Genomic DNA, 21,929 nt, shown 5'->3' with positions numbered 1-21,929 from the left:
TATTTAATGGCAAATGACAAGTCCAGATGCAACAAATGTATTGTTCAATTAAGGACTTTACCAAATATCTCTTGGTCTAATGACCGAAAAAATTTACGAAACAAGATGCATTTAGTATTTCATCAACCTATTCTTAATGTTGGCAACTAAAAATGCATGATGATTGAGCATCAAACAAGCTCAATACCCAATAGAAAAAATCATAAAAAAATGAAAGAAACGACACAAGTCATTCCTGTCAGATCCCAGCACGATGCAACAGAAGATAATACTCAACCTATCGAAGATACTTCAAGCGATAATTTTCAACAAGACGCAAGAAAGATTGCATTCTTTGGTTCAATTAAAATGTGGTTGATTCTAATTATTTCTGTAATTGTATTATTGACAGTTTTTATCCTGTCAGCAATTTGGTTGAGTAGTTTCATTCCTTCAGTTGTTGAATATAGCAAGGAACTAAGAGATTTTGAATTTGATAATATTATTGCATTTGTCAAACAAACAATTAGAGAAGTAAAAATGACAAGTGAAACTGGTAAACATTTAATGATGAAAACACTTGACTTTTCGAATAGAGATCAGATAGAAGTGTTGATTTATCAGTTTTTGAAACAACAGTGGACCTATCTTAAAGGTTTAGTTGTTACAAATCACATTGGTGACAATGAAGGAAGGTAAGTACGTAAGTACTTTACAAAAGTTTTAATCTTTACAATATTTCATTAATTTCTTAAGACAATATGGAATTATGGACTGGGGAGGAAAACCTACATTATTCAACATCACCACCAAAGATCAACAACTTTATTATTGTAATAACTTTGATGAACTTGATTATTGTAATAGAAGTTCAACTCCAGATATTCAATTAGGATTTTTTGATTTGACAATTTTGATTAATGCTGGAAATGCACATCCAGGAAAACCAACCATCACTAATAGTTTCATAGATGCATCACAACCACAGTATACTTTCATTACAATGGTTAATTCTATTGCGTTACCTCAACCAGATTCGAAAGGAAACAAATTTAAATATTACTTAGGAACAGATTTGTCTGCTGAGACTATTTCTCAATATTTGGCACAGGTCACGTTGAAATTGAGTGGTTCAAAGAGTTTTATTATTGAAATGGCAACTCAATACATTATTGCAAGTAAGTTTAACAATGAAAAAGGTAAAAAGTTTACAATAATTGAAAGATGACAATTCTAATGCAAGAGTTGCAGTTGTTAATTCAGATGGATCTGTCACAAGACAAACCTATCTCAAAATTGATAATGATGAAAGAGTTTCGTCAATCGCCAAGGTATTGGCTTCGGAATTGGGAACAGAATTGGATACTATTGGATGTGGAAACAAATCATTAATTACATCTGCAACTGATTACATTTCAGTTTATAGATTATGCACAGATACTGATGTTGATTGGTAAGTTAGCAAATCAATTTCGAACTCTATAATAATTATTCGAAATAGGTTGTTTGTGTTGGCAGTTCCTCAATGGAATTATATTAGTTCAATTGTTATTGCTGTAATTTGTGCTACTCTAGGCGCATGTATTATAATTTCTGCAGGTGTTATAACATCTGTCATTATTTCAGTCAAACTAGTGAAACCATTTTACAACTTGATTGATTTATTCGAAAGTGTTTCTCATATGGATTTGGATAATTTAGTAATTAATGATTCCAAATTTACAGAAGTGAAACATTTACAAAATCATTTCAAAACCATGACAGATAGAATCAAACTTTACAGAGCATTCATTCCATCACATTTACTTTCTCAATTAGATCAAGGAGGAGATCATGTTGACGCCAAAAAGAAAGCTCATGAAAATGATTCCATTTCTATGGCTTCCTCTCATAAATCCTCTCAGAGATCTTCGAGATTAGACTCCAAACAATCTAGCTTGAGTAGAAGTCATGCCTCTAGTTCACATCGAAGATATTCGAATGATTTGGATATTTTCTCACTTCATTTGGATCGAAAGAAATTATCCATTGTTGCAATTCATATTGAAGGATTGAATAGATTATTCTCTGAAATATCAGCAGGAGACTGTGTTGATTTATTGAAAGATTTCTTTGATCATTTGGGATTAGTTTGTAGAACAAGTAATGGTTATCTGGGAAATTTTGAAAATGATTTAATTTCAATTTCATTCAATGCAAGTTCAAATCAATCAAAACATTCAGAAAAAGCAGCTTCAGCATGTGTTCAATTAATGGAAAAGTTGAACACAACCAAATCAAAGAAATGGCCAAATCAATTGAAAAAGAAACCTCACTTGATTGAAATTGTTAAATTTAGATTTGCAATTTGTGTTCAAGAATCATTGTGTGGAAATTTAGGATCGAATGATTTTAAGAATTTCACAGTTATTTCAAGTGCCAAATTCAATTTGGAATGCATGTTGGATGTTGCATCAAAATTGAATTTGAATATTGTATTATCTGATAGAGTATTTGCAAATTTAGAAGAACATTATCAAATGAGATATGTTTATACGAAAGAATTAATTCCAGATTCACATTATTCATCTCCATTTATTCAACACAAAGAAAATGAAAGAGCACCAATTGAACCAACACATATTTATGAATTGGGTGAAAGCTTACATGTTGGAATGGATGGTAAGTTTACAATATTTAATAATTTGTCGAAATATTTATAATTTAACTATTTATTAGAATGGATGTATGAATTACAAGAAAAGGAAAAGAAAGCAAAATGGACCAAATACAATCAAGCTTGCAAACTCTTCTTCTCAAATCAATTCGAAGAAGCTAGAGAATTATTCCAGGAATTTCATGAACTCAACAATGATGTGGCAGCTGAATTGATGATTAAAAAATGTTCAACTACAACACCTATTAGTGAATTGTAGTTTCTTTTATGTTATTTTATTATTTCACTTCTATTCAATGATTCCAGTATTTGAAAAAAACTATTCTTAACTAACAACTTGACTTTTAAAACACCAAATTGAGGAATAGTATAAACTGAACTTGTTAATCTTAAACTCAGTCAACTTTTCCAATTTGCTTACAAAAGATTAACATAATTGGCGAATGGAATGTAGCAGGAAAGATTTTTCTCTTAATTTTCAACAATTACCACTCCAATATTTTAATTTAACAGATTTTGAAATAATAAATTGTATAGAGAGAGAAAATATCACTGGAAATCTATCTTCTTCAAATGAGTGTTTCTCATCCCTTATTCATTGAATATAATAGAAAAGTGTTGCTCCATTCATGTTGAGTTATGGTCCATACTTTTTCAAAATTCACATAACTTGACCAAAATTGATAAGAGAAAGTTCTCCTACCTACTATTGACTTCCGAACAATACTACATTGACAGTTTTCAACTTGTCCAGTAGATCCACCAGTGATGACGAATTTATCCAATTCTATGCATTAAACACTTGTAAACATCTCAAAAAGTGCGTAGTTTCGTTACTTCTGTAGTTGTTTTGTTTTTTATCAACCAAGTTGCTTTTGTACTTCATTCAAAGATTATAATCAGGACGGAATTTTAAAATAAATTGGCTTGGGAATTCAAAACACAAATTTATTCGCACTAAATTTAACTCTCAAATCTCATACAAACATAAAAAATGTTCACACAATTCACTGCAAACCTTCCCAAACTTTTCTCCATTAACAAAAACCATGAAATGCCCTTCAAACAGAATGATTCTAACAATCAAACAACAGCAAATTCGTCCACCGAGCAATTAATAGATAATCTCTTCTACTGTTATCATCTTTCTCGAAATAAAACACTTCCATTGATTCGGAATGAACATGATGCTGGTATTTGTCTTGCCAGATTGAGTCATCTCAGAGGGGAAGGTTATTCAGGTATGTCCTTCGATCAGAGATTCGAATTAATGAAGAAAGTTAGTAAGAAGGTAATAGTTACCTACCCCGAAGGTTTGGAAAGTATCAACAACTGGTTTTTGGAAGGAAAAGATGATAAATCGTATTCTGATGGAAGGGCAGGATTGAAATTGAGTAGAATGAGGTCAATTACGTTCTATTCTTTTATTGCTGCTGAGAAAGCAGAGCTATGTGTTATATTTAAAAGCTCACCAAAAGACAATTTTGTTATTGGAAGATTTAGACAAGAGTTTGGAGGTGATTGCATATTGAATGTATCGTTTATATTCTCGAGAATGGGATTGAAATCTCAAAGAATGGTTCGAGATGAACAAATGAATGGTTCTATTCTCAATCCATTTAGCTTTGAAGAAATCGATTTTTTCTTCCTGTTGACCAAAATGAAAATTCTGAAACAGGATACTGATATTATTAATGATGTGTTTGATAAGGAGTACATCAAGAAATTGAAACATCAATCAAGATTTAGAAATGAGTTGATAACTTGGAAGAAAGCATTTAAAGACAATATCAATCCATTACCTTTCAAATTTGGAAAATATCAATTTAATATTCTTTGCCAAAATACTAGTGGAATGCATTCATATAAGTATGTGTATTGTTGCCCTCAATTAGCAAATACGCAGGATCCAACAAGAAAGCTCTCAACTGTTGAACAAATTAAAGAATGGGCAATTCCTAAAGAGCTTAATCCAACTCTGTATGATTCGAAAAATATATTAAAGCAGAGAATTAGATTGGCTCTTTATAATACACCAGTGATCCCAACAGAAATCATTCAATATTTCACAGTAATTCCAGATATTGAAAGAGATGGTTTCAACTTTACAGATGGTTGTGGATTTATTTCTCCAGACATGGCTAAGAAAGTTTACAAACACATCTTGAATGCCGAAAATAGAGTTTTGATAAAAACTGATCAAGAGGAAGATGAAATTGGATATGATGAGCAACGTGGTTTTGATTTGTTTTCTGATAGCTCTTACATTCCTTCAGCGTTTCAAATTAGATTTAGAGGAGCAAAAGGAATGCTTGTTGTTAATACTGAAACATTTGAAAAGTATAGAGTTCACATTGTACTGAGAGAATCAATGGTCAAATGTAAAACTAATGAAAAAGTTGACCAAAGTTTTAGCACTCTTCAAATAGTTGGTCATTCCAGTCCATGCGAATTAACAAGAGTCAACTCTACAATCATGCACTTACTGAGTGGATGTGATTCTAACGGAGAAGTGAGAAAGAGAGTATTAGAGATGGCATCTGCTCACGTTCAAAACTCTTTAGACAAATACGTTCATGAAGATACTGAAGTTATTGCGAGGCAATATATGAAAGATAATAATTTGATTTCCCTTAATGTTCTCTCAACCACAAAAAACAAAGGATTTGCATTTCTGGCTGGTCCATACAAGAGTCTCATAACATCATTGAAAATTCCATTCTCAAATTCAAGAAGATTATATGGAGTGGTAGATCCTTATGAAGTCCTCAATGAAGGAGAGGTATTTGTTCAGATTTCTTCATTTAAAAATCCAAGTCACAAACAAGTTCTACAGAAAGAAATTGTATTGACAAAAGAACCTTGTCTTCATAGAGGTGACTTGAGAAAAATCAAAGCAGTTTACTATCCCAAATTATCTCACTTGTGTGATGTTATTGTTTTTTCATCAAAAGGTAAAAGACCTGTACCAAATATGATATCAGGATCAGATTTGGACGGAGATCAATTCTTTGTATGCTGGGATGATTTAATTGTAGATAATGTCAAAATATTTGAACCTGGCTTGTTTGATGAAGAAATCAAACAAGAAGATATTCGTCCATTTGAACCAGATGTTTTTAAAGATTGGGTTGGAGTAAGACATGCCTACGTAGACCATCATGGATCTAACTGGACAAATGATGAAAATTGGAATAAGGAAATGAGAAGACTTTGTGAAATTGTCAATCATGCAGTGGGCTCTCCAAAGAATGGTGTAATTTCTGTAGCAACTAGAGAAGAGGATTTGAGATTTATAGATAATTTCCCTGGATATCCTCACTACCATCAATCGAAAAGAGGTGCCTTGAAAAAAAGCTCTTCTCTTGCTTCTGAAGTATATCAACAAATGGTTGATTGCATAACTAAAACTCTGGAACTGAAAGAGCACAATATACGCATATCTGTACAAAATGATAAGGATCACATTTTGGAAAGTATTAGATTGGAGATTTTCGACCTATTACTTGCAAATACTTCCAATAATTTTGGAGAAAAAATCATGAAGAAAATAAGCGAATTTATTGGGAGAGCACTTACTATCAAACATAGAGCTCAGTTTCTTGCAGAGTTTTTCAATTTAATGTACGAATTTTTTACGATCCAATCAAAAGAGCTAGTTTTGTTCAATCTTAAAACAACCATTCAAAATTTATCAGAAAGCGGAATGAAAACTGCAATTGAATCCGTGATATCCAACAAGCATGTTCTGTTTATATCTGGGTTTGATGAAACACAATTTACTAATCGAGAATTGGTACCAAAGAAACTGAAAATTGACTTTTCCTGTTCTGTTTATGAGATCAACTCTGAAATGCCAAATTATGAAGAGTTTTTGAAACAAGAATTGTTTTGTGCTGCTCAAGAAGGCTTACAATTAGAATTGGGAATTAATTTACTTTTTGGAAAGACTCTTATTACTGTACTACAAGAGGTGAAGCAAGTAAGGAACAAAATTCTTTTTGATCCGAAAGCTTGCTTCGATTTTGGAAAGTCCAAGGTTTTATCAAACGAAAGGTTTGGACTAAAATTAATAGAGCTAGCAGCTAGATACGACTATGGTCCTGCTCTCAACTACTTGGGCGAATTGTACGAAATTGGAAGTGTTGAAATCGGATATGAGAAAGACTTGAAAAAAGCTCTTTCATTATTCGAAAGATCTTCTCTTCACAACAACGATGAAGCATTTATGAAACTAGGAGATTATTACTATTTCAATTCGAATGGTGATCCCATCCCTTACTACACCAAAGGAGCCGAATTGGGAAATATATATTGCATGACAAAATTATCAACCATTTATTTCGACTCAGATAATCTTCAAAAATCTTTCCAATACAGCTTACAAGCTGCACTTATTGGGGACAGTAATTCAATGAAAAATGTTGCTATTTCATATATGCATGGCGAGGGAGTGGATCAAGACGACGCACTATTCTTGTATTGGATCAATAAGGCAATAGAAATGCAAGTTAAAGACAGCATGACGATTCTTGCAGATTTTCATGCATTTAAGAATGATTTCAAGGAAGCTTTTGTGTGGTATACAAGGGCTCTTGAATTTGACGATAGTGATATAGATGCAAAGCAAAAGTTAGGAGTAATATACATGTATGGATTGGATATCGAGCAGAATTATGCGAAGGGTAGTAAAATGATTAATGAAACTGGAGGTAACTTAGAAGAAGTTCTTAGCAATTTTAGAATATTTCTCCAAAAATAAATTGTAATATTTATTAACGTCTCTTGTATCGTAAAGACCTGAGAGACGAGGTCTACAACCAGTAATTCGGTTCAGCGTTTAAGTGTTATGGGGTGACGGCATCTGTGACTTATATCAACTGGAGATGAAAGCCCAAGTCCACCCTGAGATTTATCACCATAACGGCTTTCCAGCCTTGGTTTAATTGGTCAATTGAGTCATCTTACTGAGATATTCATTTTCCATCCAGAAGTATCAATTATTGATAAGAAGGCGGATTAGAATTTTGAGTTTTTGAAAAATTGCATACTTATACTGGTTTATGTTTTAATTTATCTTTATGAGATCAATCTTAATTAATTTTGGAACATTTGTGCATTAGTAATTCAGCCGCCACATCATTGTTGAGTTCATGATATTCTTTGAAGAGTTCCTTAGCTTCTTCGAATTGATTTGAGAAGAAGAGTTTGCAAGCTTGATTGTATTTGGTCCATTTTGCTTTCTTTTCCTTTTCTTGTAATTCATACATCCATTCTAATAAATTGTTAAATTGTAAATATTTCGAAATATTATTAAATATTGTAAACTTACCATCCATTCCAATATGTAAGCTTTCACCCAATTCATAAATATGTGTTGGTTCAATTGGTGCTCTTTCATTTTCTTTGTGTTGAATAAATGGAGATGAATAATGTGAATCTGGAATTAATTCTTTCGTATAAACATATCTCATTTGATAATGTTCTTCTAAATTTGCAAATACTCTATCAGATAATACAATATTCAAATTCAATTTTGATGCAACATCCAACATGCATTCCAAATTGAATTTGGCACTTGAAATAACTGTGAAATTCTTAAAATCATTAGATCCCAAATTTCCACACAATGATTCTTGAACACAAATTGCAAATCTAAATTTAACAATTTCAATCAAGTGAGGTTTCTTTTTCAATTGATTTGGCCATTTCTTTGATTTGGTTGTGTTCAACTTTTCCATTAATTGAACACATGCTGAAGCTGCTTTTTCTGAATGTTTCGATTGATTTGAACTTGCATTGAATGAAATTGAAATTAAATCATTTTCAAAATTTCCCAGATAACCATTACTTGTTCTACAAACTAATCCCAAATGATCAAAGAAATCTTTCAATAAATCAACACAGTCTCCTGCTGATATTTCAGAGAATAATCTATTCAACCCTTCAATATGAATTGCAACAATGGATAATTTCTTTCGATCCAAATGAAGTGAGAAAATATCCAAATCATTCGAATATCTTCGATGTGAACTTGAACTATCTCCTGCATGACTTCTACTCCAAGCAGATTCTTTTGAGGATTTATGAGAGGAATCCATTGAAGCATCGTGTTTCTTCTTTGAATCTTGACCTCCATTGTTTTCATTGTTGCCACCTCCTTGATCTAATTGAGAAAGTAAATGTGATGGAATGAAAGCTCTGTAAAGTTTGATTCTATCTGTCATGGTTTTGAAATGAGTTTGTAAATGTTTAACTTCTGTAAATTTGGAATCATGAATTATTAAATTATCCAAATCCATGTGAGAAACACTTTCGAATAAATCAATCAAGTTGTAAAATGGTTTCACTAATCTGACTGAAATGAAGATGGAAATGGCTACACCTGTTGTGACAATTAATGTGGCACCAAGAGTAGCACAAATTACAGCAATAACAATTGAACTAATATAATTCCATTGAGGAACTGCCAACACAAACAACCTATTTCGAATAATTATTACATTTCTAGCTCGTTTAGGTTACTTACCAATCAACATCAGTATCTGTGCATAATCTATAAACTGAAATGTAATCAGTTGCAGATGTAATCAAATACTTGGTATTGCATTTAATATTCAAACTAGTTCCATAATTTTTTTCTAATATACGAGCAATTGACGAAACTCTTTCATCATTATCAATTTTGAGATAGGTTTGTCTTGTGACAGATCCATCTGAATTAACAACTGCAACTCTTGCATTGGAATTGTCATCTTTCAATTATTGTAAACTTTTTACCTTGTTCATTGTTAAACTTACTTGCAATCATATATTGAGTTGCCATTTCAATAATAAAACTCTTAGAACCACTTATTTTAGAAGTTGCATTCGCTAAATATTGAGAAATAGTCTCAGCAGACATGTCAATGGCCAAATAATATTTAAATTTGTTTCCTTTTGGATCTGGTTGAGTTAATGGCATTGAATTATACATGGTAATGAAAGTATACTGTGGTTGTGATGCATCTATGAAACTTAGAGACATGGTTGCTTTGTTTGGATGAGTATTTCCTGTTGTAATCATAACAGTCAAGTCAAAAAATCCTAATTGAATGTCAGGAATTGAACTTCTATTACAATAATCAATTCATCAAAATTATTACAATAATAAAGTTGTTGATCTTTTGTGGTGATGTTGAATAAGGCTTGCTTGCCTCCCCAGTCCATAACTCCATATTGTCTTTAAGAATGTAAAGATTAAAACTGTTGTAAAGTATTTACCTTCCTTCATTGTCACCAATATTGCAAGTGACAACAACTCCTTTCATGTAACCCTTTTGTTGCTTATAAAACTGATAAATCAACACTTCTATCTGATCTCTATTCGAAAAATCAAGTGATTTCAACATTAAATGTTTGGCATTATCACTTGACATTGACACTTCTCTAATCAACTGTTCTACAAATGAAATAATATTGTTAAACTCAAAATCTCTCAATTCTGAACTATACGAAACCACTGATGGCATAAAACTGCTCAACCAAATCGCTGACAGAATAAAAACTGTCAACAATACAATTATGGAAATTATCAAAATTAGCCACATTTTAATTGAACCAAAGAATGCAATCTTTCTCTTATCTTCTTGAATAAAAAGATCACTTGATGTGTCATCCTTTGGATTTTCCTCATCGACCTCTCGTTCATCTTTTGATTTGACAATTGGAATGACTTGTTTCGTTTCTTTCATTTTTTTATGATTTTGTTGATATCTTGAAACACGAAACAATATTACAAATTTCAGGAGATATCAAGATGGTGATTGCACCACATGTTTGTTTCGTCTCTTTGTCCATTCTAAAACCTTCAAGAGATTTCAAACTATTTCAGGGTCACAACAAACCTTATTCGAAATTATACGAAATTCGCACGCAATTATCTCTGTGTCATGTATCAATATTTTTTAATTTGAATATTTTGCATATACTGATTTGTATTCATGAATGACTATTTAATCATTAAGATAAGATTATGTCAAATACCATCAACAAAGTTTAAAGAAATTTAAATTGTTAGTGGGTATTGCGAAAATTGTACTAAACGATCAAAAATTGGGTAGCATTGAATATCGGTACTTGATAAATTTACAACACGATGATCAAAATCTGATAATAAATGAACATGTTTTCCAACTTGCTTATAATATTGATGGAAAACAATAATGATCATTGGTTGGTGAATGATCGGATGATGGAACACCAACTTGTATCCAAAATTTCATGATGAAACATTCTCACTAATTACTCAAAAATTACTATTATTACTACTATTTAGATGACACTGAGATGACGATGTGAAACCACTCTGAAAATCGTGTCAAGGCCATGAAGGTCCATTTGTTGAATTTTAAATATGTAATTTGGATAAACATTAATTTTAATAATGCAAATAAATTATTGATACTTGTTTAATTGTTTTAAATGATTAATTAAATGGTCTCTTGGAGTGAAGAATAATCTATACTTTGAAGCATCCATAAACATCATTGACTTGTCAGCTGACAATGGAGGAAATTGATCACCATTTGAATGAGCTAATTTGAAATGTCTCACTACATTAATCAAGGTCAAATAAACTTCAATTCCAGCAACTCTTTCTCCCTATATTTTCGATTAATGAATTAATTGTTAAACTTGAAACTTACTGGACATTTACGAGCACCACGACCAAATGGTCCAAGATAACCCTTTGGTTCACTCAAATCAGATCCCTTCTCATGGCGATCTGGTAAAAATTCACAACCTCTTGGAACATATTTTGATTGCGTGTTAAGTTCATCCAGAAAGGAGATTAATGTTCCCTTTTCTAAAAGATAACCTCCCAGTTCAATATCTTTTGAGAGATATCTTGTATTTCTGATTGGAATAATGTGATCAACCCTCAGTACTTCATCTATGAAATTCTTACACAATCTCAATTGTTTCAAGTCTTCTGAAGTGACAACAAGTCCATTCTCACTTGTAATTTCATCCAAAGTTGGTTCTCCAAATACAGTCACTAGCTCTTCATACATCCTATCAGCATAATCCTTCTCGTTAGCTACTCTGTAAAGCAAAATAGCCAAAACTTTGGCAGTAACATCAGTTCCAGCATTGAACAGAGCTCCAGTACATGCTCCAACACATTTTGAATCCATATTACTTTCCTTTGCTCTTTCTTCAAAATATTCCACTAATCTTGCCTTTCCACTTTCATTTTCCTTATAGAGTTCCATCATTCGTTCAACTCTAGTATGAGTCAAATCCAAAACTCTTTCAAATTCTTTGTAATCTTTGGTTTTGTAATATTTGTAAATTTGTGGAAGATATTGAAGTTTTGTAATGAGATCAGCACCAACATTTCCATCGTCAATGAATTGTCGCACTGTGAAACCAAATTGACTCAATTTTTCTTTTGATAAGCGACCACCAAGAATTGATTTCAATACACTGCCAAATGCATACGGGCTTGTGACATCTCTATTTGGATCTTCAATATAGAACTGTTGTCTTTCCTTATCAAATTTGAAATGTTTGATGATATCTTGTAATAAATCACTATTCAATTCAGTTAATTGTGGAAGAATAATCTCATTAACAAATTGTGGCTTCATAGCAACATTTAAAACTTGACGCATGTCATTCCAATTCTCATGTGTATAAGCAAATAATGGAATGAGTGGATATCCCCTGTCGAGGGAGTAATGTCTTCCAGCTTTGAGAGTGATTCTTCCCTCCTCTTCTCTAGACAAGACACGAGCTAATTGAGGATCAGATAATAAAACCATCTTTTCATTGAAAACCCTAGTTCTAACCATATCACCATATTTAGCAGCCAATTCAGTAAAATATTGAACTGGATTGTTGGCATGTTTGGCCAATTCAAGAGCATTTCCAAGGACTGGTAATCCCTTAGGGCCTGGCATTTCATCAAATCTTTTCAATGGTTGTTTGTTTAATGTTGATGTTTCTGAGGAGGATTCGGAATTTAAATGTGGACATTTCTGGGATGTTATTAAAGTTGTAGTGGAGAAGGCTCTGGCTGTAGTTTGTTGTTTTGAAGCCAGCAAGGTAACTGTCTTAAGAGTTTTCATTTTTTTTAAAATTCCATCTAAAAAACATGATCATCTTATTAAATGGGATTTTATTCCCCGCTTCTTTCGCATTAGACGGTAATTTGAACAAGAGAGGACTAAGCGCATGTGCAACACTTACAAAATTTAATGAATAGAGCAATGACAAAGTTACCAACAAACATCATTTACACACTAATAACATGGCAAATAATGAAAGTGGAAATTTAGTTCATAGACATAATTACATTGTAAGAAACATCAGCCCTGTCTTCTTTGTTTCTTATTGTTGTTTGATCAGTAAGTAGATGTCTAAGCATTGTGCCTTAATTCAAAAAGACGTAAAACCGTAATAGTTGTTGGAAAATCGCCACCTTATGTGCAACAATTCGATCCCGTCCGTCAGCAAAAGTTTTATTGTTTTTGCTGCATAATTTTGCAACCTTACGGATAAAATATTCCCAAACAGAACCTTTCCCATTAAGATATTCTAGAAGCTCTTCGTTTGATAATGCGAAAGAAGGAGCGAAACTAAATTGATTCTTATAACTTCATTTCTTTTACTTTTTCCTTCTGGTTTGGAATCTTGACAACAATTTAGAACATACTTTAAAATTAGCTTCGTAATATCTACCGAAATCAGTTTCGAATGGAAACAGAAGATAAAGATGAATAATAAATCATGTGTCCAAACCTCTCTTAATAAACAACGTTCAACCATAAAAAAAAGAACGAAAGGTTTCCCACACCTTCTGTCAAATATTTTACCCTTCAACATACTGAACCATCATCATGGCAGATAGCTCCACATCTCTAAACGACAATTTTCAACAATTGTCTTTAAATTTTCTATTTGGGAATCATCATTTTTTGGATAGTTTCTTATTCGAAAGTACAACCCTTGACAACCTTTCAGATACCTTCAATTCCACCAACAATTCATCAACAACAGTCACTCACCACATGACTTATTATCAATACACCACATTCGGCATTAACATTCCCTTCATGTTCATCTTTCCATTTTTATTATTTTTATGCATTTACAAAATTATTACAATGAAAAGCGAATTAAAACGAAACCAGAGAATAATCTTTTACATTCTAATGGCATTTTGCAGTTTCTCCACTTTGAATATGCTCACAAGAATGTGTGCCGAATTGAGTTATTTAGATCCAACTCTTGTTAAGGCAGATGAAATCTATGCTGTAATGAAAGCTTTGGATAGAACTGTAATTTCATGGAATTGTTATTGGGAATTTCTATTGTTGGGTCATGTTTCATTGATTTTGTAAGTTTTTTTTGAAATTAAGGATTTTTAAGAGTTTACAATAATGATAGTTTGAATACGACAAAGGCAGTTGGAGCAGTTTCGACTAGAAAGTACAAGATTATGAGATATTTGATTATTGGATTTTTAATTGTCTTGTTTATTATAATTTGTGTCTTGACTGTAATCTTGTTTGTGGCAGGAGGATTAATTGCTGGATATGGAAATACTCCAGTGATGAATAATTTGATATTGGCTGTTTTCTTGATTAGTGCCTTGACATTCTTTGTATTGTCCATCTGTATTTTATGTCTTCTCCATGTAAGTAATACTTTAATTTCATACATGTCAATGTGACATTTCCAGATGACTGGAAGTATACTCTTGAAATCTCTCCATCAAGGTCATGCAAGAGCCAAAGCTCTTCAAAATAATGCTCAGCTCACCAATCCTTCAATCAATCAAAATAATAATTCAGAAATCACTCAACAAACACAACAAGAAAAATCAGAAAAAATTGAAACGCCTTACATTGAAAGTAAGGAACAAGAAAATTCCGTAAATATTAAGAAACAAGTATTGAAAAAAGCATGGGCTATATTGATTGTTGCAACAGTGTGTTTGGTCATTCAGTTTATTGGATTCTTTTTCATTCCACTGTCAATGATTGATAAGAATTTAATGTTGGTTTATTTTGTGACTTATGACGTGACTATTGTTGTGATTGTTAGTTTGTTTATTGGAATTCATAGACCATTGAAGGAGGTTCAACGAGTATTTAGAAGAAATAGCATATCTTCTAATGGAACCTCGTCAACTAAACGAAAACAAACCAACAAAATTGGAGCTAAAGTGGACGAATCTCAAGAATTGCATACTGCCCCAAGTAATATTCAAGAGAATACTGTCTAACTCAAATATTTATGATCCAAAATACTCCCCATCCAATCAATTCAATTTGTAATCTATCAACATTCCAAATTTGGAATTTATCCAAATTAATCCAATCAAATTTCTTTTGATTTCCAAAAATTGTAATTTACTTTAATAAAAAAAAATGGCAAAACTTTTCATTCGTGTCATTAGAGCACATCATCTGCCTCCCTCTGATCTATTCAAAAAATCCGATCCCTTTATTGAAATTGATATAAATGGTCATTCAAGAAAAACTGCAGTTTTGAAAGAAACTTTAAATCCAATCTGGGACGAAACCATGCAGTTCAATCTGAAAGGTTTAACTCTACAAAATTTATATCCCTCAATTATTAGCACTTCAACACTCTTCGTTCCAAATAGAGAAACAAAGAAAACCAACACGATTGAGTTTACAATTTATGATCATGATAGAATTGGTAGAAATGAAAAGATTGGAAAGTGCTTTCTTCCACTTTCGTGTATTTTCGATGGTTGTCCAGTTGAATGTGAAGATGAGAGTGGAAATGGTCCTCCTTGGTGGTTGTATCTTTCAGATTCTCAGTCAATTGTGCAAGATTTTCATAATTTGGTAAATATTCCACCAACTCCCACTCCTACAATGAAACAAGCAGAATTTGTCAATTTTTCAGATGAAGAAATTGAAGAAATACAAGAAATGTCACAATCTCATGACATTGACTTGACAGCATCCAAATATGTTCAAGTCAATTGGGGAGATTTATGGAAATCATATGAATATAAGCAAGCAATGTATGATCAGAAGAAGAAACCTCATTATTTACAATTAGAAATTCAATTAGAATCTCAATTCGTTGAGAATGGATTCTTAGAGAGATCTCGAACTAAACCCTTATTGATTATTGAAGCGCTATTGGTGAATGTTTCGATTGGAAAGCAAGCTTCAACTGCTTTGAAGAATGGACCTTCGGCAGTGCCACCAATTCATGTTTCGTCTAGTGTTGGAGAATCGTCTACAATTCCAGTCACACCTGAACAACCACAAGAGAAACATTTGCCAAGATTGTCATTTTCAAAACTTTCAAGAAGTTTCAGATTACAAAATTCACCTCCAACTTCAAAACCGTGAGTTGACCAAAATAAATTCTAAAAAACTAATACTATGTAATCTCTCATAATACATTCACAGTGTAATAAACCAAATTATCATTGTAATGTTGTCTTTGTAATTTATGTAAACATTGGACGAAAGGAGATTAATCTTTACTATTTAGAATAACCCTCATGAGAATTTAAAATATTTAATTTTTCATGAATTGGAAAGATGACAACAACTTGTACAATATTGAAAAGCTGCTTTGAATGCTGAGGTGTTTGCTGTAAAAAGGTTTAGAGCTGATTCTCTAACAGAAGGAAGATTACAATTATTAGGTTACTTTCGTATAGAATCTCCAGTCAATGGATAGACAACAGTTTAGCATTACACCTCTTTTAAATACACCAACGGTCAACTCTTCCTACATAGGAGGATCACACAATTATTTCTTCTCAAATTAGAAAAACGAAACAAGACGAAACTAAATGCCCCAATTCTAACTCGTCCAATATCACCAATTAAACCGTTCAATGTTATTTGAACGATAAGAACCCACGTTGCCCCTGGATACTAATCTTTAAAAAGAATAATCTCAACGAATGTTATACGAATTGAGTGAGTCCACATTGCTTTTGGTTAATCATTTTATTTTGAGAAGTTGAGAATGCATGATAATTTAGTAACTCGCCCAAAACTTTTCGTTTGAATGCTCTCATGTCGCTCCAAGGTGCTAGTTCCAATTTTTTTGACAGCGCTTTTTTCTAAATTTGATTACTGACGTTGACTGATCCTTTTTTATCTTCAACCTAAATAGTCGACAGGTGGACGATGATGATTTTTTCATCATAATTTTCAAGAGCGAGGTTTAATTTCAAGCTATTTCTACAACTTTTAAAGGAAGATGATTAGACTTCCAAAGTTTTAGCAATTTTGAAAAAAACAAACCAACATCTACCTTTGAGAATCGTTTATTATTCTGAGAAGGACTATTTGAGTTTTACATCAACCATTGTACATCCGAAAACAAACGAAATCAGCCGCCTCTCTATTAGAAACAAGACTATTAGTTAATAATCTCTCTCCTTGTTTATTACACTATTTCACAAAACATCACAAAGATATCCATTCTCTCTGAAATGCTCAATTTAATGATGAGTAAGAATAATCTCTCGAACAACAACCTTTCGAATAATGGTTTCTATTCGACATCTGAAAATCATTCACTTCAAAATTCTCCAACAACAACAAATACATCCCAACCAGTCACTGTAGATAAGAGTGTTTGGGACATGTACCAATTATTAATGCAAAGTGCCACCTCTCAATCATCTGCCAACACATGTCAACAAAATGAATCCACATCAACAACAACACTAGATCAAATACTGTTGGCTGCAACTAGCAAATTATCACCACCACCTCATACTCAACAAAACTCAACTTCAGTTTCTCCAATTCTAGTTGTGATTAACAACAATAGTCATAACACTTCATTGAATCATCCAAATCCAATGATTAATCTTGTAAATACATGTATAACACCTTCAAAGAGTCATAACATGAGTGGAAACAATTCTTCTCCTTCACATTTTGATAATCAACACCAATTTAACATGTCAAGTGCTGACAATCAAATTTTCAATTTTCATCAACAACATGTTACAACAAACAATCAAACTAATTTGAATGATTCATTAACACCTAGCCCACCACTTCAAAAGTTATCATCCACTCCACCACTACATGCTAGAGGCATTCAAAAATCACACAAAATGGCCAAATTGACTCAACATGTTTCATCAACATGTCTTCATTCTTCACCAACAACAAGTTCAGAACTAGCTTCTTCATCCTCCTCTTCAACTCCATTGACTCCACAACAACAATTCAATTCTTCTCTCTCTACTGGGAATGTTGTCATTAAGAGTGAAGGAAAATTCAGTCGTCCACTATTGAAGAATGAAACAGTTTTGTGTGAAAAACCAAAATTCAAGCAAAATTATTTCGTATTTGAAAAGAAGAAGGAAAAGGCACAAATTTCATTTCATAATATTTCAGTGAATGAGATTATTAGTGGAGAGATTCAGAGTGGAAGTGGAAATTCACCTAAATTGAATAATCAAAAGAAGAATAAGAAGGTTTCGAATAATGGAATGGGAAATAAGCAAATGAAACAACAATTTGGTGTTTTTGCACAACAACCAATTCAAGTTTTTCAACAACATATTCCAAGTCAATCAATGCAATCTTTGGATTCTTCATCTGCTTCCAATCAATCTTCTCCAATGTTAACTATTCCACAAATGCAATTAACTCAACATGTACCACAACAATTTATTCAATCAAATATTAGAATGACTCATTCTCCAAATACTTCTAATTCCTCTAATAATTCAAATGGTCAATTGGATCAACAACCAATGACCATTACTCATCAATTACTTACTCAACAGGCAATTATTCCTTCAGTAACCACACAAACAGCATCAACAACACGATCATCTCCTCCAATTGAGAATAATTCCAATGTTTTGAATATTCTCCTTTCCAATGTTAATAATAATCAACAATTTGTTGGAAATAAGTATCTTGAATTATCCTGTTTAAACAACAATGAATATACTCCCATCAGCTCATTCTCTAACACTAATAATTCAATGATGAATTGTTCCCATCAAGATACCAATATTAATCCAGTTGATAATTTACTTGCCAGTTTATCACCTGTTGTTGAAAGTCTATTTCCACAACATCTACAACAACAACAATCTATTACTACTAATAACGAAGCAGCAGCAAATAACAATGCTAGCTTTATGAATGCCGAAGTTTTACCTTCATCATCATTTCTTCCATTGGAGGATTTCATTGTTGAGGAGGATTTGAGCAATTTTGTATTTGATAATAGTTCTGCTGTAGCAACAACAGCAACTATGGCATCAGCATCAACTTCTGTTCCATTGCAAGAATTGAGTCAGGAGCAATGGTCTGATTTATTAGAACAATATATTGCCATGATGAATAAGAATAATAATAACAATTAATTGGTTTAATATTTGGTGATAGGTGCGTTAATGATGATAATGAGAATATTCCGAATCATATTTGTGTTGGAGGATATACAAGACCAAAGGAAGATGCTATTGTATGGAAGCAATCCAACAGCATTGTTTATGATGATGATGAAGACAGTTTTGAAAGAAAGAATTTTTTATTAATTCAAAATAAAATATGTAACGGTAACTTTAAAAAAAAATAGCGCAAATGCTTCTGTTGATATCAACAATTGTTCATAAAGTGTTGCCACAACCAATCTTCCTGTTGTTGGTTGAAAAACAGATTTTTTAACATTTCCAACAGCTCACCATTTGTGAAATGTTCAAAGCATGATTCAGATGGTAATGATATTTCACAACAAAACAAATGCCAACTCTCGTCAGTACACCAATGAACAACCAGGCTGTTCAATCGGGTCCACAAATCACCTCCTTCCAAGAAGTTGAACTTTCCAATCAAACCTTTGCTGATTATCAACTCTATGTAACACATGACAATGGAGGTCGTGCCTTTGTTATTCAAGTCAGAAATGATAAACAACACATCTACATTTACGAAGCTTCCTTCACCAAGCAATCTCGTGATCAAACAAGTGTAAATATGGTCGAACAAGAAATCATCCTCTCCAATGGAGACAAGATCACTCGAAAGGGTTTGTACTTGAAGGAATTCAACCAAAGAGAGGCCTACTTCTTTGCTCTCATCAAGGAATTAGATGCCAATGAAACTCCTTTTGAAGTTTTCCCTGGTATTGATAATACTGCAGAGGTCTTTCCAAGCAATGCGTATCCAATACTCTTCCATGGTGCTGCCCTATTGATTAGATTTATTCCTTCCAATGAATGTTGGTTCTTTGGTATTCATGTTGGTAAATTTACTATGGATGAGCCTATTCAAGCACTATACAGTCCTATTGGTAATAATGATGTTGTTTATGCCTACATGTTCACCGACTCGAAATGTTACATTTTCGAAGAGGAGGTCTACTCTATCGATAAGCAAATATTGAACAATAGAGCTCCAGGAGAAGATATTCACGATTTCTTCTATTCTCATACTGATCAGTGGTCCCATGCACCATATTCCTTCTTGTCTGAACGTATTACTGACAAGAATTATTATGATAATCCAACCACTCCTCTCACCCAGTTGTAACTTCCATGGTTTTATATTATAATGAATGAAATCCGTTATCGATGAAGATGATGTTATCCAATTTATTAAATAATAATAATATTATCTATTCTGATGATGACGAGATTATCTTGTTGTCATCGATCGTCATATGTTTTTAAAATTAAAAAAATGAAAATTTCATGTGTTTTTTCATGTCTGCTGGTTTTCATCACCTTGATTGGTATGATGAGTGTGGGCACGGAAGGAGTATTGGTCAAGATGGTTAGAGGAAGTAAAGCTTGTCTTCATGAACATTTGAGGTTTGTTGATTTCAATATATTGACTTGACCAAATATCTTGTGTAACAATAATATTATTTACTACTAAATATCATCATCATTGCCTCATCATTACATCACCAATAACATTTTTGGATCATCAATAATTATTTACCTACTATCTATTGGATAATATAATTAATCGGATGAAAAATCATGATTGGAAACTACTAAATAGTGAAAATACACCATTTAAACTCACTGTTCGACCATATTTTAATCGTCCAGATAGTGCTCAACTCAGAGTCACTGATCCATATGGACATGAATTGAAGAGTGAAATGTTGGACAAGGCCAAGGAAAGTGTTTTCCATTTAAAAGCACACTCTGGTGTCACTGGTGAATATGGTATGTTTACTTCTTGAATATTACTCTTTACATTTGATATTATATATTTTGTTATTATTTTAAAAATATAATAATAATAATAATGGATTTGATTTCTTCATATGAACTTGTAATGATTGATAACATTTAATTTTATTGAATTGGAATAGAAATTTGTTTCGATTTTTCTCCATCTATTGCTGTAGAATCATTTATTGATGTTCGTGTTGATGTGGATGTTCATTATCATTTGGAAAAGGAACCTCAAACAGTTGACCAACTTGATCGTCTCTCAACCCTGTTGAAAGATATCAAGAATCAAATTGATATTATCCGTGATGAACAAACTTATTTCAGAACTAGAGAAAGTAGATTCCGTGATACTACCGATAGTACTTATGAAAGAACATTCTGGATTGGTTTTCTTAAATTTGTTTTTATTGTTTTCGGAAGTAGGTATTCTGTTTTTTTTTACATTTATATATTAACACTATTTCAGCAACATTCCAATTGATTAGTTTGAGAAGCTTTTTCAAAACCAAGAAACTTATTTAATTTATTAAAAAAAATTGTGTACAAATTTAAAGACTTGAATTGATTCTTTCTTGTAGGCTCTCGATAAATACGTTTATTATCTAGTTGATGATATCAAACATTTGTTTTTTATTAAGGCAATACCGTGCTATACCTCCCACAAGGCTAATTTTTCAAATCTTAATGTAAGCAAACTTGGCCGAGAGGTTAAGGCGCGAGACTCGAAATCTCGTGGGGAAACCCTCGCAGGTTCAAATCCTGCAGTTTGCGTCTGACTTTTGGATCTTTTCTCAATTCACTTTTAGTTTTTCAATAATCAATATTATCTTTCACCCACTTGTTATTTAATATTAAGCAAGAATATTTACATCTTTTCATCATCAATGGAATACCATAACACAAAAGACAGGAACTCTCTTTTGCTCTGCATTCTTGAGAACACAAGCGTTACATTTATCAAGATTATCATCACACTCTCATCACATCTGCAAAGACCCAACTCTCTTCTATTGGAACTCCTTATTCTTTCAAGTTTATTAGCTCTCTCGCGTTGTTCTTCTGATTGAG

The 21,929-nt window shown here is 32.4% G+C and overlaps 9 protein-coding genes and 1 non-coding gene across 10 annotated transcripts; 8 read left to right on the top strand and 2 right to left on the bottom strand.

Moving 5' to 3' along the window:
- Window positions 1-210: 210 nt before the first annotated feature.
- Window positions 211-2,894, top strand: NAEGRDRAFT_65848 (uncharacterized protein; the record flags this gene model as incomplete). Its single annotated transcript, XM_002679122.1, has 5 exons — window positions 211-674; window positions 736-1,157; window positions 1,225-1,432; window positions 1,481-2,640; window positions 2,698-2,894. The coding sequence occupies 5 exons, from the start codon at window positions 211-213 to the stop codon at window positions 2,892-2,894; spliced, it is 2,451 nt and encodes an 816-aa protein (XP_002679168.1).
- A 742-nt stretch (window positions 2,895-3,636) lies between these two features.
- Window positions 3,637-7,397, top strand: NAEGRDRAFT_57625 (RNA dependent RNA polymerase; the record flags this gene model as incomplete). Its single annotated transcript, XM_002679121.1, has 1 exon — window positions 3,637-7,397. The coding sequence occupies exon 1, from the start codon at window positions 3,690-3,692 to the stop codon at window positions 7,395-7,397; it is 3,708 nt and encodes a 1,235-aa protein (XP_002679167.1). The 5' UTR covers window positions 3,637-3,689.
- Window positions 7,398-7,728: 331 nt separating this feature from the next.
- On the bottom strand, window positions 7,729-10,368 carry NAEGRDRAFT_65846 (uncharacterized protein; the record flags this gene model as incomplete). Its single annotated transcript, XM_002678999.1, has 5 exons — window positions 7,729-7,910; window positions 7,968-9,118; window positions 9,165-9,369; window positions 9,437-9,747; window positions 9,899-10,368. The coding sequence occupies 5 exons, from the start codon at window positions 10,366-10,368 to the stop codon at window positions 7,729-7,731; spliced, it is 2,319 nt and encodes a 772-aa protein (XP_002679045.1).
- A 703-nt stretch (window positions 10,369-11,071) lies between these two features.
- Window positions 11,072-12,750, bottom strand: NAEGRDRAFT_65845 (uncharacterized protein; the record flags this gene model as incomplete). The annotated part of the gene is made up of 2 exons (XM_002678998.1): window positions 11,072-11,278; window positions 11,323-12,750. 2 exons carry the CDS (start codon window positions 12,748-12,750, stop codon window positions 11,072-11,074), a joined length of 1,635 nt encoding a protein of 544 aa, XP_002679044.1.
- Window positions 12,751-13,878: 1,128 nt separating this feature from the next.
- NAEGRDRAFT_65844 (uncharacterized protein) lies at window positions 13,879-14,912 on the top strand (the record flags this gene model as incomplete). The annotated part of the gene is made up of 3 exons (XM_002679120.1): window positions 13,879-14,021; window positions 14,072-14,321; window positions 14,367-14,912. The coding sequence occupies 3 exons, from the start codon at window positions 13,879-13,881 to the stop codon at window positions 14,910-14,912; spliced, it is 939 nt and encodes a 312-aa protein (XP_002679166.1).
- Window positions 14,913-15,213: 301 nt separating this feature from the next.
- Window positions 15,214-16,023, top strand: NAEGRDRAFT_47955 (uncharacterized protein; the record flags this gene model as incomplete). Its single annotated transcript, XM_002679119.1, has 1 exon — window positions 15,214-16,023. The coding sequence occupies one exon, from the start codon at window positions 15,214-15,216 to the stop codon at window positions 16,021-16,023; it is 810 nt and encodes a 269-aa protein (XP_002679165.1).
- Window positions 16,024-17,126: 1,103 nt separating this feature from the next.
- On the top strand, window positions 17,127-19,034 carry NAEGRDRAFT_47954 (uncharacterized protein; the record flags this gene model as incomplete). Its single annotated transcript, XM_002679118.1, has 1 exon — window positions 17,127-19,034. One exon carries the CDS (start codon window positions 17,127-17,129, stop codon window positions 19,032-19,034), a length of 1,908 nt encoding a protein of 635 aa, XP_002679164.1.
- Window positions 19,035-19,413: 379 nt separating this feature from the next.
- On the top strand, window positions 19,414-20,202 carry NAEGRDRAFT_65841 (uncharacterized protein; the record flags this gene model as incomplete). The annotated part of the gene is made up of 1 exon (XM_002679117.1): window positions 19,414-20,202. One exon carries the CDS (start codon window positions 19,414-19,416, stop codon window positions 20,200-20,202), a length of 789 nt encoding a protein of 262 aa, XP_002679163.1.
- A 150-nt stretch (window positions 20,203-20,352) lies between these two features.
- On the top strand, window positions 20,353-21,383 carry NAEGRDRAFT_65840 (uncharacterized protein; the record flags this gene model as incomplete). Its single annotated transcript, XM_002679116.1, has 4 exons — window positions 20,353-20,483; window positions 20,680-20,849; window positions 20,999-21,280; window positions 21,328-21,383. The coding sequence occupies 4 exons, from the start codon at window positions 20,353-20,355 to the stop codon at window positions 21,381-21,383; spliced, it is 639 nt and encodes a 212-aa protein (XP_002679162.1).
- A 168-nt stretch (window positions 21,384-21,551) lies between these two features.
- On the top strand, window positions 21,552-21,632 carry NAEGRDRAFT_t221. Its single transcript has one exon. It is a non-coding gene; the product is annotated as a tRNA-Ser (tRNA).
- The last annotated feature ends 297 nt before the right edge of the window (window positions 21,633-21,929 follow it).

This window comes from Naegleria gruberi, assembly GCF_000004985.1.
Source record: "Naegleria gruberi genomic scaffold NAEGRscaffold_15, whole genome shotgun sequence".
In the NCBI taxonomy this organism is placed as follows: Eukaryota; Heterolobosea; class Eutetramitea; order Acrasida; family Naegleriidae; genus Naegleria; species Naegleria gruberi.
Note: the sequence above shows the minus strand (reverse complement) of the source record. Positions and strands in the feature narration are given on the sequence as shown.